This window comes from Tasmannia lanceolata, unplaced genomic scaffold, assembly GCF_043159265.1.
Source record: "Tasmannia lanceolata isolate RefF3 unplaced genomic scaffold, GAP_Taslan_0.1 ptg000037l, whole genome shotgun sequence".
In the NCBI taxonomy this organism is placed as follows: domain Eukaryota; kingdom Viridiplantae; phylum Streptophyta; class Magnoliopsida; order Canellales; family Winteraceae; genus Tasmannia; species Tasmannia lanceolata.
The window spans coordinates 5,436,280-5,454,653 of record NW_027518714.1 but is presented as its reverse complement, the minus strand read 5'-3'; the positions used below and the strand labels follow the sequence as shown (position 1 = coordinate 5,454,653).

At 40.9% G+C, this 18,374-nt stretch overlaps 2 protein-coding genes across 2 annotated transcripts; both read right to left on the bottom strand.

The window, feature by feature from the left end:
* Positions 1–198: 198 nt before the first annotated feature.
* LOC143862205 (peroxidase P7-like) lies at positions 199–3,656 on the bottom strand. The gene is made up of 3 exons (XM_077373215.1): positions 3,399–3,656; positions 1,633–1,824; positions 199–907 (listed from the first exon to the last, which is right to left on the bottom strand). Exons 1-3 carry the CDS (start codon positions 3,603–3,605, stop codon positions 350–352), a joined length of 957 nt encoding a protein of 318 aa, XP_077229330.1. The 5' UTR covers positions 3,606–3,656; the 3' UTR covers positions 199–349.
* A 6,265-nt stretch (positions 3,657–9,921) lies between these two features.
* On the bottom strand, positions 9,922–12,657 carry LOC143860730 (peroxidase P7-like). Its single transcript, XM_077371534.1, has 3 exons — positions 12,432–12,657; positions 10,794–10,985; positions 9,922–10,566 (listed from the first exon to the last, which is right to left on the bottom strand). The coding sequence occupies exons 1-3, from the start codon at positions 12,636–12,638 to the stop codon at positions 10,015–10,017; spliced, it is 951 nt and encodes a 316-aa protein (XP_077227649.1). The 5' UTR covers positions 12,639–12,657; the 3' UTR covers positions 9,922–10,014.
* Positions 12,658–18,374: the final 5,717 nt, after the last annotated feature.

The window sequence follows — 18,374 nt, the reverse complement described above, 5'->3', positions numbered from 1 at the left end:
CTCAACCCGGACAGAGTTGCACCCTTAATGCTCATCAATGAAACTAAGAAAGTATACTTGCTCTGTGTGTGTGTGTGTGTGTGAGAGAGAGAGAGAGAGAGAGAGAGAGAGAGAGAGAGAGAGAGAGAGAGAGAGAGAGAGAGAGAGAGAGAGAGAGGCATTAGTTGAAATTTAATATTTGAAATTCGCATACACTATCACATGATTATCATTGCTAAAAGCCTAGCTTAAATGACTTATTTTTCCGACCCACTTTTTTCTAGCTTATTTTCCTCACCGAAAAAGAAAGACATCAATGTGTAATTCCAAAACCAATCATGAACTATACTAGTTATCAAGAAGTAGAAGATCAGTTCACCACCCTACAATTCTTCCTGATTTCCCCATTGGATCCAGTCAGAGGACTAATGTTGCCCATCCTTACCATAGCTGCAGTGAAATCGCTTTTGAAAAGCCCATCATTGTTACTGTAAGATTGGACTACTGAGTCTTGTGATCCACTGTTGAAGAGCTCCTGGTCCGAGTGAAGGAGCCCACGCCGGGCCACAAGATTTTGGTAGTAGTTGTTACCGAATCGAAGCGGGGTCTGAATGTCGAGTGGGGCCAAGTTGTCATCTCCTCTGCCAGTGATGTTTGGGCAATTAGCCTTTCGTGTGTTGGCAAAGGTCGCGTCTATGTTGGTGTCATCGTAGATATGGGAGCGAAAGTTGGTGCACCTAGCTTGGCCTATGGTGTGACCACCGGAGAGTGCGGTCATGTCACGTGCACTAAGGCCTTTCGCAGCAAACATGGAGATGAGGGTAGAGAGGGGGGAGAATGGGGCCGGGATTTGGCTGTTCGCCGCACTCTGGCTCGCAGTTCGGGCGTCCCTTCTACCAAGTTGCACGGTCCATGATGGCCCATTTAGCTGCATAGTTACAAAATTCTCTAAATAATTAAAGAATTTTTTGACAATTCTTTTTTTTAGGTCATGTTTTAAACATCCAACAAAATACCAAGTAATTACAAAAAAGAGTCTGAATTTACGGATTGTTGGTACTGTCAACTCTATTGACCCAGGAGGGGAAGAGGGGTACCTTTTGGTCCCAAAAACCATTTGCACTCTTCATCTCCTTTCTTCTCTTATTTTTTTTCAATTTTTTCATTTGCACCCACCAGGTCGAACCTGACGTTGGTGCAATGAATAGCGGTGCAACGAGATGAAAAAGCAGACAAAATTACAGAAGGAAGGAAACGAAGAGGGAAAAATGATCTTGACCGTACTCCTCTCCAAGGTCAATAAAGCTTAAACTGCTATTCATCTGTAAATTACTCGGTCTTATGTAAGACCTTTAAAACTGAAGAATGATTCTAGAATTCTTTCTTCTTCTAATTAAATGAAAATTTCCAAATCTAAATAGAATTTCATCAAAATTTTCCAAATCAAAATCGATTTTGATTAGATGGTTGTCACATGTGGACCCACACCACATAAAGCCGATCAATTGTGGGTCGATCAATCTAACAGAGATGATCTTTGCTTGTGCAGAGAATTCGGAATTAAGCTATCACAAGAGCCTCATTTCTCCTAAAAACTATTATTTGGTCATTAATGAAGATATATTTAATCACATGTGCATTTTTTGAACTTACCAAGACGACTCCATCTCGTGCCGCGATTGCTAGGATGTCTGCGCATGATACAATCCCACTACATGCAGCTTCTACTCGAGTTTTGATGGTGTCTATCACTTCGAACCCTCTAGCGGACCTATTGTTTGGCCTAGCCATTTTCTCACCAGTAAACGTCGATGTGTCGTCGAGAAGGATCGATCCATCACATCCCTGTAGAAATATAAACTTATGTAAGTAACATCTGAAACTTCCTTGAAAATTGTTGTCATCTTAGGGCATGTTTGACAAACAGAAAAGGTATATAACCTTTCAATATTACCAAACATAACCTAAGGGATTCATATAGGTATATAAAAAAAGGCCCGCGGAAAAGAAAGCCGAAAAGAGAAGAAAAAAACAAAAACAAAACAGTATAATTAATATATGAACTTATGAAGTGCTCATCCAGCCTTCAGGAAAATGACAAACAAAAGAGGATTAGGGAATGTTGGGCAGCCATGAAAAATTATTTCATGGAATATTACTGGACCAATTGTGAGTGATGAGAAGAGGGGTATAGAGAGTGCATGAGCGATCCTTAAAAACAGAGAAAAAAGTAGGGAGATGATATTTCCACCCGCCCAGCAGTAGGCATTGGCCCCCCTTATAACTTGAACAGTGGGCAACTTAAACGCTTTTTACGTCAAATCACGTTAAAAGGGGGGCGAATGCGTTCGGTAGGGGGGGTGAAAATATCATCGCCCAAGAAATACGAGATTTAAATGTGTTTCTTTTCATGCTTTTAAAGGGGTTTTCATGCACACTCACACCCACCCTCTCAAGTCTCTCCCTCTCTCGACCATATCTCTTGCAACTAGCCCCACAAATATTGCATGGAATATTTTTTTCATGGTGATCAAATAAATCTTAAAATCCCATCATTTTTTAGAAAATAAAAATAAAAGCCAGTCGAAGATAATTTTCATTGACACTAGAGTAACCCTCATCATGTAAAAAGAGAGAGACATAAGTTAAAAAGGAGAGACGTAAGCCCACGCAACGCATGAGGCTTTGTCACTGGCTAGGGTGGAAGTCCATATTGGTAACCATGCACCTCAGCTGACAAGACGTGTCTAAAAAAGATGAGGTATGTACTGTTGGATCACTTTTTCTCTAATTCAATTAATATAGGAAAAAGGACTGTGATGGGGATGGTAGTGACACTATCATCTTCCTAACTAATCTCAATTTATGATGGGAGGATAATGAAAGATAGAAGCGTATGATGGTGCTTAACCAGATAGTGTCTTACATCTCTCCTTCAAATTAAAAAAACTATGTATGTCTTACATCTCTCCTTCAAATTAAAAAACTACGTATGCACAGAGAAAAACCCATGTGGTTAAGGAAAATGGAGAGGGAAGAGCCTCGGAAATATCCCCATTCATAGGTCCGAGAACCATATTTCTGAATTGAAAGGACTATATTCAACTCTGTAATAAGATCAATAGGGGTTCAAATCGTTCATTTGAATAAAGAGAATGATTCAAAGTTCTTACAAATGAAACCATGCAGTACCAGATACGAGACAAATCTTTCAAAGAAAACAAGGTTTTTTCAAACAAGGTTTTTTTCAAATAAGCCACAAGTCTTATCTAGATCACCTCCATCAGTCTTATATATAATAGAAACATATACTTATATATAATAGATATACGTGCAAATGCATGACACACATGGAGCGTCGTTATCGCAATTGCCGGCGAAAGAAATAAAATACGGGGACAAATGGGTTAAGTTCGCACATTTACGAAACAATCATGGAAGAAAAGGCGGAGAATTGAGGCGCCATTGCGAGGGTTATTGTTGACAGCTTGGGTCATGGCAGAGCGCACAATGGACTGTAAGTTAGGGCAAGTAGTGGCATAGAAATTAGCCGAGAGCTGCGCATGGGTGGCACACACAAGAAAAGCAAGAAGAGAGACTATGAGAATGTGGGAAGGGGAGGCCATGGCTAAAGAGAGTTAGTATAAGCTGGTTTGTGATGAGAGAAGGCTTAGTAAAGCCTCCTTATATAATAGCTCGAGAAGGTGCAGAAAGAAGAATCAAAATTTTCAAACATTGCAATTTTCTTTGGTGGCCAAAAAGTCCGCACAATCCATTAAAGTTTAGCTGACTTTGCTCCCAATCTTAGAAGCAAGACAAGAATAATGAGAGATGATGGGATCTGCCTGGCCTGGTCAAAATTATGAAACTGTAAAGTAAGAATCTGATGTTAGATCCTACGCGGCCTATGTGTACATAATCCTACCGTCCATCTGAAAACCGCCTAAAATCACATTGGTTAGATAATCCTAATCATCCAATCGAAGGATTTATTAACCAATCATTATACAATGTTGCTCTAGCTTATGCCTAACTATTTTTGCACTTCTTAAAAGTTGAAAATGCATCCACAGAATGGTTAGGATGGTCGGCTTTGAATGCTTTTGGGCATCATCAATCTAAAATGGTAGGCAGCATATGAATGGTTGGGATCATAGTGATAGCGACACAAACACTAGAAAGAATAAAAAATAAGTTTTCAGTTCACAACGAATACTTTTCCTTTCTGGGAAATGTTCCAGTCTGAAGGGGATTTGCGTGTGAACTATTCCACCGTGATTAGATGCTCATTGATGCTATAGCAGCTTTACCCATTTCATATGAACCGGCCAAACTATCCAAATCGACAATTAATGAGTTTGACTCCCAACAGTGATAAGCGGTGACTCTCTCTCTCTTGGAAAAGTATTGCATAAGCTGCATTTCAGTCTCAAAGACCTTGTCAAGTTACAATGTCTTCTCTCTCGCTTTAACATGTAACTATGTGATTTTTGCAATTTTGCGGCTCTTGAGAGCTAAGAGTTCTCTAATCTTCTCTAAACAGTATGAACTCGACCTGCAACTAATGACGAGATGCAAAAATACACACGAAGCAAGATAAGATTTATGTAGTTTTGCAGTTCAATATTAGGGTTACTAACTCTGTTTTTTACCTTTTGCTCAGGCAACAAACCACGCAAATTTACTTACGTTGTCTTAATAGGTGACTTGTATATTGGTCTCACATTAGTCCATCTGGGTGATGAATCACTATTAGAATATAAGATGTCTGCACAACATTTTGCTTATTCCTTTTACTAGGGTAATAATATTCGTATGCCCTTGTTTAAGAAAACTTGGTTGCCATGAGAAAGCCTAAATATCCCTATACTATCTAGAAAATATCTTTAAGACTAAGCATCGACTTTGTTGGGAAAACAACTGATGAGACATAAATACGGCGCTGCTCCCAAATCTCGCCGCGTGTCGTCCATGCACCAATAAAGCCTAACCATCATGAACAAAGTTGCAGATAATCGGCAAGACCATGCGATGACGACACGTGTCGCCTTCTCCCCGTCTAAACCTCATCATCACAAATTATGGAAGGGATTATCCAGCAAAAACACGCGCGCCGTCAAAACATGGGAACGGCCTAATCCCGCCAAGGATTTTTTTCTCTCCATAATGATGAAAAGGTCCGCACGCCATCCCTTAAAAGGGGGAGAAGGGAAGAAGAGAGAGACTTCTTGGAGATCTCCCACAAGACAACCAAAAAAGAAAGAGGCAAGGCCACAGCAGAGGAGGCCGGGAACTTAATCTCACTCTCCCTGTTAATCCTCTCCGACCCATCCACCCACACACCAAGAAAAGAATCTACGCCTTGGCCTTGGTAAACCTGATCGAACCCTTTCCTCTTCTCGCTGTTCTTTATATTGATTGGTCGAAAAATCTGACTTGGGTGTCGAAGTGGTCGTCCGGGACCCACCCCGGACCCCCCTGACCCCCTTTGTTTGTGATTGTAGACCTTGTTTGTGATTGTAGACCCCGCGGAGGCTCTCTACCGACCGCGCGATCGCAGACCCGGATTCCGACACCATCATATTGGTGCCATCCGTGGGACTCGTCGAGTATTGAACGCCTTACGGCGATGAGAAACCACACCCAACAGCAAGAAACAGGGGTAATGACCAGGAGCCAGGCCCAACACCCGCAAACCCACGCCACAAGTTCTCGGGAGCCAAACTCACCGCTCTCAGGCCGACACCAGCCCTCCTCCAGCACACCGCGAATGGTCCTCACCATGGAAATGTTTAACGAACTCGGCCAAGAGCTACTCCAACGTTTGCCTCTGCCGGAACCTCCGGCCCCGGGGAGGCCCCTGACGACACATGACCAGACGGAAGCCTATGACGAAGGTGATGAGGAACAGCCGGGGGAGCGTCATCCCCGGCGAAGGCGAGTACCGGCCCGCCGGACTCCCTCTCCATCGGCAAATAGCCCTTTGCCTCCCACAGCTAGGGGGCAGCAGCGAAACGACGGGAAGCAAGCTACGCTAAGCCGCGCTCCCCTGTCCGGACGGCTCGTTTCTAGGGACCTGCTCGGGCCGTTCCCAAAAGCCCCGGGGGGGCACATGATGTTGTATGTCGCCATTGACTACTTCACCTAGTGGGTCGAAGTTAAAGCCGTGGCAAAGCCCAATTCAAAAGCAACAGAGAAGTTTTTCTATCATGACGTGGTCTGCCGTTTTGGCATCCCGAGGATATTCGTAACAGACAACGGACCCTAGTTCGCAAGTGCCGAATTCGGCAGGTTCTGTGATAATCTAAGCATCGAACACTGTTTCGCCTCCGTAGCACACCCGCAGGCCAACGGACAAGTGGAGGTAACTAACAGAATCTTGCTCCAAAGCCTCAAGAAGCGGTTGGGAGAAGCCGGAAAGAGTTGGGTTGAGGCACTCCCCAGCATCCTATGGGCCCACCGGACAACGCCCAGACCGCAACCGGGGAGTCCCGTTTTAGTTTGACTTTCAGAGCCGAAGCGGTCATTCCGTTGGAAATCGGCCTCTCCAGCTTCCGTACGGAGAACTACGACGAACAAGAAAATTTAGAGCTCCTTCGGAACGCTCTCGTTCTCGTACTCGAAAAAAGAAAGCAAGCCCTCCTCTAAACCGCCTCCTACCAGCAAAGGGTGGCACGATACTACAACGTCCGAGTAAAAAAGCGCACGGTAAAGCCCGGAGACCTAGTATTACGGCGGGCGGAGGTATGCTACCCCCGAAACACCGGGAAACTCGCACCAAAATGGGAAGGACCCTACAGGGTCGTTCGAGCGCTCCGCCCCGGGGCCTACTAGCTAGAGCACCTTGACGGGGCCCCAGTCCCTCGAAGTTGGAGCGTGGATAACCTCCGAGAGTTTTACCAGTGAAAAGAAAGGGTAAGGTCCGTGTTTTCTTTTTCGTTATGATGGATGTTCTGTTTTTGTTTTCTTTTTTGTTATTTCCAGAGCAAAGCAATGTTTTCCCCTTTACAAATTAATGGAATAGCGTTCCTGCTTGTGCCATACGCATCTCCACTTCCGGCCTATGATAAATAAAGGGCCGGAAGAAGACAGGGAGTGGGACAGAGGTAGCATCTAGGCTGATCCCCCCGAAAATACCCTAAAACGCTCCCCATGAAAAAAAGACCTCCCCTTTTTAAAAGGGCAGGCGGGACCTATTAACTCCGAGCTGATCACTCGAGGGGAAGATGGCCCTTCCACGAACAAGACGCCCTACAGAGGCGCACTAGAAGTATTCTCGCCGACCAAATTAGAGTTTAATAACCCGCCACGAAGAAACATACCAACAGGCCCAAATAGCCCACGAAGCATTGTATATACCAATCAAATATATATATATATATATATATATATATATATATATATATATAATTCAAAATAGTTATTACAGATCCAGCGCATCCATAGAACCATAAAAAAAAGCAAAAAAATCCCAATGCATCCGAGCCTCACCAACCCCCCGCAGGGGCCTCAATAGCAGTAGAAGCATCCAGGGCAACCACCGGATCCTCCATCGGTCCCGTGACGTTGGGATCATCCTATGGAAATGATTTTGGGGCACAACCTATTTACGTTGTGCCTATCGAATGGATGGTTTGGATCATCCTATGGTGTAAGCCGTACAATACTTTTTGAAAAATATTGGACTAAATGGGCTTTTAAATTAAATTTAACATTTAAACTTCTAACTTGTACAAAATCTTATTAGGGCGCATTTTTATATATCTCTTCCGATAACTTTTTTTTAACACTACATATATGTAGGAATTAATTTCATTCCATTTGGACCCCTTGTAAGCTATGTTTAACGGTTAAACTCCTAAGGTGTATAAAATCATATATTTTTGAATGCAATTTTTATGTCTGGTTTGTTCCTACAACTTTGCTTTACTACTAATTATGTGTAAGAATTGATTTTATATCATTTGGACTATTTTTGGATGATTTTGTCTAAATGTATAAATATTAAGTAAATTAAGATAAATGAATAAAAACCCTCATTTTCTCTTCAGGAAATGATAAATGCGCCCCTTTTCATCACTTGGGACACCTAGCAGGTGTATCAATGACTCCAGAGGGGCTGATGTACTTCACGCCAGAAGGATTCAAGGGATTTGATTGCCACGGCACTGCAGTTGGGTGTCCCATGTCATGAAAATGGGCGCATTTATCATTTCCCTTTCTATTCTTTTCTTTAATCTTCGTCTTCAAAGGGAAGACTCGTTGACGGGAAGAGGATGCAAGTGTGGGGAGAGAGAGTTAGAAGAGAAGCATTTTAGCGACAGCTTTTTAGAAACATCGCTATTGGTGGGATGTTAAAATGTTTAGCGATAGGCAAAGAAAGGACCGTCATTAATGATTGATTTTGAGCGCCAGAAATGTAAAACAGTTGCCAATGTGTTAATAATAGCCAGAGATTGTATTACTCCAAACACTTATTGGGACCACGGTAGAACTCACCCAGAAATGTAAGACAGTTGCCAATGTGTTAATAATAGCCAGAGATTGTATTACTCCAAACACTTATTGGGACCACGGTAGAACTCACCCTTAAAAGCTAGCCGTTCGGCGGGGGGGGGGGGGGGGGGGGGGGGGGGGGCGCCCAAGACGAGCCCTCCTTTCACATCCATTCACTTTTCCAGTGTGAGATATTTGCTTTTGCATGGAACCCCAGCAATCTCCCCGCTCCACGTGGAATCAATGTGGGAACTATGATATCTCCTCCGAGGGGTTTTCTCCATCCGTAAGGGTATATCGGGTTACCATGCCCTGCTCTGATATCACTTGTTGGGAGCCGGGTAATGCTCACCCTTAAAATTCTAGCCTTTAAGGGGAGGTGCCCAAGTCACTCTTCTCATGGGATCTTTGCTTTCGCATAGAACCCAGTACATTGCTAAAAGTAGCCTATAGCGACAGATAAGTTGCAACGGTTTATTTTCCCATCGCTATAAAGGGTTTTTCCTGTAGTTAGTCAAAAGCTATTACAGTTGCCAAAAAGTTCCCAGCAGCCAATCAGAGAATGTAAACAATACGAGCTCGTCTAAGTATCAAAAGATACCCACACGGTTACCACTGGCCTTGGCCAGGCAAATTGCATATTATCAAAGTAGCCTATAGCGACAGATAAAGGCAATGTTTGACAGGGATGAAACTCTTTTTTCCATTGAATATTATATTCGTTTATCAAGTGGTGGGAGGGACAAAAGTAGGGGGATAGGAAGAGACTTGAAAGGGTATAAGGCGAGGGTGAAAATACTCTACTCAAAACAGAGTTTTTGTTGGCCTTAGCTTCGGTTTCAAATAGCCCAGAAACTACACCGTCAGAAGATCAATAGATCCATTAGTGTATAATTTTGGTTGTTAAATATGCAACGTTTTTTATACATAGTTTTTGGCTGTCCACATTCATAGCAGTCTTTAAAAACGCCATGTGACGCGGAACACGGCAAAGAAAAATCCTTCTCGGCTCAGCACGGACGCGGCGAAGAATGCGGTTGACACGGTCATAATTCGGGAGAGTCAAAGGAGTTTTTATTGACTATGTTGGGCAAAACGCGGAATGTGGAAGTGGTGGATTGCGGAATGCGGCCAAGAAAAAAATCCTTGCTTACTCGGGCGAGTTCCTTGTTGTGTCAACGAGTTTTTAATAGAGCCTATAGATGGACGTTCTGAATCAACCAAAAGGTAGCGCCCACTCTATAGTAGTAGGTAAAGCGGCATACTAATAGCCCATTCTTCTTGATTATAGAATTTTTTTCAATACAACTTCATAACGAGAGAGAGAGAGAGAGAGAGAGAGAGAGAGAGAGAGTAAAAACTGTTTAAACTCACGACAATAGCTTCATACATGAAGTTGCACAACATGGACTTTGCCAAAGCACAACACCATTTGAAATTCTTACTTTTGTACCCCCTACTTTTGAGCTTATTTGCCTCACCCACTTAGAGGTAAATCAATTACTAGATTTCAAAACCAACATTCGAGGCACTGCAAATTCAGTTCACATTCTTGCAATTCCTTCTAATCTCCCCATTGGTACCAGTCAAGGGGCTGATGTTGCTCATCCTCACCATCGCAGCTGCAAAATCATTGCTAAAAAGGCCTCCATTAGAAGCATAAGACCGGACCAATGCATCCTGTGACCCACCATTGAACAACTCCTGGTCCGAATGAAGGAGCCCACGCCGAGATACGAGGTTCTGATAATAGTTGTTGCCAAAAAGGTTAGGGGTCTGAATGTCGAGTGGGGCCAAGTTGTTATCACCACCCATTGTGGGGCAATTAGCCCTTCGGATGCTAGCGAAGCGGGGGTCAATGTTGGTGTCATTGTAGATATGGGTGCGAAAGTTGGTGCACCGAGCTTGGCCTACGGTGTGGCCACCTGAGAGCGCGGTCATGTCTCGAGCACTAAGGCCTTTTGCAGCAAACATGGAGATTAGGGTTGAGAGGGGGGAGAATGGGGCCGGGATCTGGCTGTTAGCATCGCTCTGGCTCGCCGTTCGGGCATCCCTTCTACCTAGTGGCACGGTCCATGATGGTCCTCTTAGCTGCAAATGGAACCATTTTTAGTTACAAAATTCTTGAAGAAAACTTTAACTTTTGATGCCCAGTTCAAACTTAAAAAATCCCAATAACATAAAATAAAATAAAATCGTTGCATTTCCAAATTAAGCCATCATCTCTTGCAACAAAATTTGGTGTAAATGATTCGAGTAGACTTATTCCTCCTAATTGAATTATTAATCGGAGAATAAGAAACGATTTTGTAACTAACCAAGAAGACTCCATCTCTTGCTGCTAGTGCTAGGATGTCTGCACAGGACACAGTCCCATTGCAAGCAGCTTCCACTCGAGTTTTGATCATGTCGATCACTTCGGTCCCTCGAATAGAGTTCTGGTTTGGAAAAGCATTCTTCTCTCCTGTAAATGTTGCCGTATCATCGAGAAGGATTGATCCATCACATCCCTGAAAAATTAGAAGTGTGTCAATTACATGAGAGACTTTCTTAAGAAAAATGTTGTCGTCTTAGAGTTCTGGTTTGAAAATAGTGTCCAAGTGATTTCTTTCTTGATTTTTGGGTTTTGAGGCAAGGCAGCATGTCCTCCTCTGCTACATTTTTGCTTAATGTAAATAAAATTTAAGGTACCAGTCGGGGTTCCTAGATAAATCAGGGTTATTCTTTCAAAAAATGAAGAAGAAAATATTATCTTCTAGTATAGAAAGAAAAGGAAGTAGACATCAGTGGATTAATAATAAAATAAATTTAGGCTATTGATATCGGCACTACGATAACTGCCCTAACTCATCTTGCCTTCAATATTTAGACAGCTGTCAAAGGTTATTATAGTTCCCAAAAAGCTCTCAGAAACCAATTAAAGAAGCAAAGACAATCTGAGTTTGTGCAATTATCAACACATGGTAGTGCCAATATTAATAGCCTAAATTACCAATCCCCTGATAATAATCAGAGTCCAAAGCTAGGATTTGATTGGATAATTGGATTGAATCGCTAAGACTGTCAATGTGCCCATGATATTTCGGGTATAGCCGACATGAGGGCCCCACCAGATCAATGGTCTCCATCATCTTACATGTATGTCGCGTATATCAACAATGGTTCTAAGACTTTGACCTTCAAAACAACATAATTGGAGTTAACATTTGATACTTTGAATCTAAGAGAACTCCATGGAATAATTGTTTTTTAAGTTGGTCTATTTTATCAAAATTTGAAACTAAGAAGTCTCTCTCTCTCTCTCTCTCTCTCTCTCTCTCTCTCTCTCTCTCTCTCTCTCTCTCTCTCGTGCACTTAGTGTTAGAATATATTAGATCCGGTGAGATCTGACTGTTGGGTTACCAGGGTATCAGATTAGGCAACCCAGCTAGACTCTGAGTAGTTAGGTTAGATTATGATTTATATCCTTACTATTTTCTATAATTATGCCAATCTCTTTCTATGTTTATCTCTTTGAGTGTTCTACACACACATCCGAGAAGCTCCATAAATGTTGGAGCTTATAGAACTCAAGCAAAGAAGCTAGGTAAGACGATGAACTAGATATAAGATATATGTATAAATTAAATGACATGTCCAGAGATAAACGAACACTTCATAGTTCATATAGTCTATTGAAGGATACACTACTGGATAGAGAACGGTAGAGCTCGATAACGAGTATTGTAACAATCCGATCGTGTTTTAAATTCATTTAGCATGGTTAACAATAAACTCAACTCAAGCAAAAGAAAGCAGAACATAAGTGTTAGAGTAAATCGATCATCATATCACCATTGACCTAGAAGGATCTTAATCTAACCTAGTTGACTCATATAACCTAGTTGCATCTAGAACCTAGACAATCCAACCGAGATCTGATGATCTGATGTTAACTCTCTAGATAGAAGTCCTACATTTACGAAGCAATCGTGGAAGAAAAGACGAAGGATCGATGCGCCCATTCGAGGCTCATTGTTGACGGCTTGGATCATGACACTACGCACAATGGACTGCAAATTAGGGCAACTAGTCCCATAGAAGGTAGGGGAGAGCTGCGCATTAGCAGCCCATGCAAGGAGTGCAAGAAGAGTGAGGGTTACAAAGTGGGTAGCGAAGGCCATGACTCAAAAGCGTAGTATACGTTTGTGATTGAGAGATAGAGAGACCTTAGTGATCTCCCACCTTATATAATTGCACGAAAGTAGAGATCTTAAGGAAAGTTTCAAACATTGCTGCTTGAAACGCGGATGAATTGTTTTCATTTAAAGCTGAGGTTGATTTAACACAAACAAGGATCACGAGAAACGGCTGGACGTGCCTTGTAGAACCAAGTTACGACTAGGACAACGTCTTTTTTTATTATTAATATGACAAGATTCAAACCGTTGTTATCGGTGCAACTGCTCCACTATTCATTACGTGCTCATTGTATCATATAGACAAGTTGACATTTGATTGAAATAAGAATATTGCGTGCTCTTTGTATTGCATAGACAAGTTGACATGTAAGTGAAAAAGGAAAAGGTCCTGCATTTCATTTCTAAAACGCAGCCATGCAAGGTCAAACTTTTCACTTATTGTGATTAACCACCGAAAGCATAGTTTGACCAACCCCCCTCTCTCTCTCTCTCTCTCTCTCTCTCTCTCTCTCTCTCTCTCTCTGTGTGTGTATATATATATATATATATATATATATATATATATATATATATATATATATATATACGTCATAGAATAAAAGGGCGTCATTAGTTTGATTAGTATTGAATTCTGGATTTCTGCTAATTCTCCAATCAATTTCAATAACAATAAATTGTGCTTAAATAAGCACTTACAGATGAGATAAGGATAAGCTTGGTAAATGATAAGATCCAAAGAGATAATCCTATCCTAATCTATCGTGATTAGCCTATCCAACAAACTCCTGAATCTAATCTAACCATATATATATATATATATACTACGATTAGATCTTGATATACTCTAACATGCCCCCTCAAACGTATATGGATTGGAAATCAATATACATTTTATTAGAATAGATAAACCCAAAAGAAATATAAAAATTTGCAAATTTTGATGCACACTGCTACGATTGATGCCCGCATGTTGTTGATATTGCTGAAGACAAATTGCCTCATGCTGTTTAAGAATGTGTCACATGAAAGATGAGCTGCGAAGAATCTCAATCAACTGGATTGGACTCAAGCCAGAATGGGCGAGTCATTAGGCTTGTTTTGAATACCGAACCTTCTGAAAATGGTTCACAATGGACTAAAGCTTCGATGGGCAGAAGGAAGCCTCGATGGGCGAGAATGAGCCACAATGGGCAAGACATCATGGGTCGGCATACCGATCTTCATGGAATTTGACTCTCTCAGGCACGAACCTCAAAGAATTGAGGCCCCTCAACTGAATAGAGCTCCTATTTCAGGCACGCACCTCAACTCAAATAGGCAGAAGAAGAAAATATAGAGGGAATAAAAAAAAGAAAAAGTAAAGAGAAGTGGCAATTTGTGGCTGAGAATAATGAGGCAGCGATAATGAAGAACTTTGAAACTTAGGACATGGCATGGAATAGAGTGCATACATAAAATTTAGGGGTACATGGATAACGAAAGGGTGAACATAAAGAGAATCAAATCCAAGAATTTTTCCAAAGAGATTAGGCAATTAGGTTGACATTTTCAAGGTCAAACATTTGGATTTATTGCTATTGACTTGTCAAAATATCCAAATAAGGACAACACACACACAAAATCCAATTAAAATAAGAGTATTATTTGTTCAATTTCGGTTCGGGGCGCGACAATGTAGTTAGGTCAGATTAGGTAACTTGGATTGGGATGATTTTTCCTAGTCTTATCTATTTTCTTGTTTATCTCTAAGTACTTATATAAGCACATATTATGTTTAATGTAATCATCAAATATTTAGTAAAATCTCCATTATGTTTAATGTAATCATAGTGAAATCAATCTCATTGTTTTACACGGTGGACTCCTCTCTCTCTCTCTCTCTCTCTCTCTCTGGATGCACGTGCCTTCAAGCCTCTCCTTATTTCTCGAAAGCTTGATTTTTAAATTTTGATTAAAACAACTTTTTGATGTCAATTAAAGAAGCAAGGTCTTTTAAAAGAATCAAGAGGAGTTTAGTTTATAAATTGTTAATAAATTAAGCCTCTTCGAAATATTTAAAAATCGATTCAAACTTCAGTTGACCTCACTATGTTACTCTACCAAGTACAAGGCAGTGCAATTTGCTTTGCATTCACAATTCGTATGATGTATTAAAATCTCTTATATGTCATTGTGTCATTAAATCATAATTTCACAAGTATACTAGGATATATATATATATATATATATATATATATATATATATATATATATATGAAAACGGTTCCTACACATATGTGTAGATAAGTTATCTACACACTAGCTTAAAATACAGTGGGGGCCCACATTGTTTGGGTGATCCAAACCATTCATTTTTAAGGCCCTCACATAGATAGGGTGTCCACAAAAAATCAGATCCATAGGATCATCCTAACCATTCGAACTGTGGAGGCAAAAAATGGACTAATTTGTGAAGGTTTAAAGACATCCATTTTACCTCCACAAATCGTAGGGTTAGGATGATCCTATGGATCTGATTTTTTGTGGACACCCTATCTATATGAGGGCCTTTAAAATGGATGGCTTGGATCACCCAAACAATGTGGGCCCCCACTGTATTTTAAGCTAGTGTGTAGATAACTTATCTACACATATGTGTAGGAACCGTTTTCTCATAGCAAAAAATGGACTAATTTGTGAAGGTTTAAAGACATCCATTTTACCTCCACAAATCGTAGGGTTGGGATGATCCTATGGATCTGATTTTTTGTAGACACCCTATCTATATGAGGGCCTTTAAAATGGATGGCTTGGATCACCCAAACAATGTGGGCCCCCATTGTATTTTAAGCTAGTGTGTAGAGAACTCTCTACACATATGTGTAGGAACTGTTTTCTCATATATATATATATATATATATATATATATATATATATATATATAGAGAGAGAGAGAGAGAGAGAGAGAGCATGCATTTGCTGCGCTCGAGCGCAGAAACAGGGTGGGGCCAGATTTTGGGTGGGATCCGAAGCATTCATTTGATGGGCCCTCTCATGGGTAGGGTGTCCACCAAAATCAGCTCCATTGGGGATCCAATGGAGCTGATTTTTGGTAGACCCCCCATCCATGATGGGGCCTTCCAAATGAATGCTTAGGATCACCCCCCAATGGCCCCACCCCCTGTTTCTGTGCTCGAGCGTAGCTAAGCCTAGTTGTGCTCGAGCGCAACAACCCTTTTCTTATAATATATATATAGAGGAAAATGATTGTGAGCTTGAAGCTCATATTACTTATATGAGCTTGAGGGCCAAATACATGTGGCCCCATATTGTTAGGATGATCCAAAGCATTCATTTGACAGGCCCTTACATAGATAGGGTGTGTACAAAAAATCAGCTCCATTGGATCATCCTAACCCATCCAAAAGTGGATGGCAAAATGGACAGACACCGTTTGCCACAAATCTGCCCATTTTTTCCCTCCACGTTTTGAGGCGTTAGGATGATCCAATGGAGCTGATTTTTGGTACACACCCTATCTATGATGGGGCCTTGCAAATGAATGGTTTGGATCACCAGAAAAAATGTGGGACCCATGTGTTTGGGCCCTCAAGCTCATATAAGCTATATGAGCTTCAAGCTCACAATCATTTTCCTCATATATATATATATATATATAAGAGAAAACATTTCCTACACACTTGTGTAGGTAAGTTACCTACGCACTACCTTAAAATACAGTGGGGGCCCACATTGTTTGGGTGATCCAAACAATTCATTTGAATGGTCCTCACATAGATAGGGTGTCCACAAAAAATCAGATCCATAGGATCATCCCAACCCTACGATTTGTGGAGGTAAAATGGACGTGTATAAACCTTCACAAATTAGTCCATTTTTTGCCTCCATAGTTTGAATGGTTAGGATGATCCTATGGATCTGATTTTTTGTGGACACCCTATCTATGTGAGGACCATTCAAATGAATTGTTTGGATCACCCAAACAATGTGGGCCCCCACTGTATTTTAAGGTAGTGCGTAGGTAACTTACCTACACAAGTGTGTAGGAAATGTTCTCTCTCTCTCTCTCTCTCTCTCTCTCTCTCTATATATATATATATATATATATATATATATATATATATAGAGAGAGAGAGAGAGAGAGAGAGAGAGAGAGAAGTGTTTCTACGCAGGTGCATAGAGACGTTATCTGCGCACTAATGGAGTTTTTGGGTTTCCATTTGACCGCGTCTGTTTTTTCTATAATTGTCATATCTTTTTATATTTTATTGGTATTTTTTTCATAATTTTACAACTTTATAACCCTTTCTAGATAATTTTTCATTTAAAACTTTATAACTTTAGGTATTTTACTTTCTTTGTGTAATGTAATGATTACTTTTTTTGGTTTTTTTGGTTTGCTAGCAACATTTGCCATTTGCACATCTTTGCACCGCGATTGCCACATGCCGAGAAGTTGCCATAGGAGAAGTTTGGTAGCAAATTCTTATAAAATAAAAAACATGTCAACAACACTGCTGTTTTCTTATAAGCGCACTCTCACTTTATTAAAAGTATGGTATGGCCCACACCATAGGATGATCCAAACCGTCCATTAGATGGGCCATAGCCTAAATAGGTTGTGCTCCACAAAACATTTCCATAGGATGATCCTAACCCTCCAATCTAAATGTTAGAGGGTTGATCCTAACCCTCTATAGATCGGAGGGTTAGAATCAACCAATGGAAATAATTTTGGGGCATAACCTATTTAGGCTATGGGCCGTACCGTACTTTTTATAAAGTGAGGAGTTCCCTCGTAAAAAACAGTAGTGTTGATAATCCTATGGTGCGGGTGCCCGCGGGTTGACCCGACCCGACCCGTGTTTTTGCGGGTTGGGTCACCCGCGGGTTAGTTTTTGACGGGTCACTAAAACTTAGACCCGTGCCCGCAAATTTGTGGGTGGGTCGGGTCGACCCGCGGGCACGGGTCGCTTTTGCCAGGTCTAGTGAAAACACGTGAAGTCTAAAAATACTAGGTACGGCCCACTTTTTTGATGATCCAAACCGTTCATCTATCTGGGCACAACGAAATAGGTTGTGCCCAAAAAATCATTTCCATAGGATGACCCTAACCCTCCGATTTGTAGAAAATTCCATAAATTATTTTTGGATATCTCCATATTCAGATCAGTTCAGATCGGAGGGTTAGGATCATCCTATGAAATCATTTTTGGGGCACAACCTGTTTACGTTGTGTCCAAACAGATGAACGGTTTGGATCATAAAAAAAAGTGGGTCGTACCTAGTATTTTGAGACGAATAATTGTAAGTTTCTGCTTCTAATTTGTAGAGAATACCAGATGATAGAAATGTCATAATAATTATATTCAATAAAGTTCTAGTTCAATCCATCCATCTCTTGGCCCAGATTACTTGAAATAAAAAATTACGTTACACCTGCGAATTGCAATGTTGAATCATGTGCTAACATTTAATCCAAAATGCACATTTATTCATGTGCTAACACCTGTGAATTGCAATGTTACACCTGGAAAATTTAATCCAAAATATACATGTGAATCATGTGCTAACATTTAATCCAAAATGCACATTTATTCATGTGGGAACATTACATCCAATGGAACAAAACATCCAAATAACACCATTGTTTGAAATCAAAACAAAGAAGGAAAATCATTATGAAGCTCACAACATTGCCACCTTTATGAAGCTCAA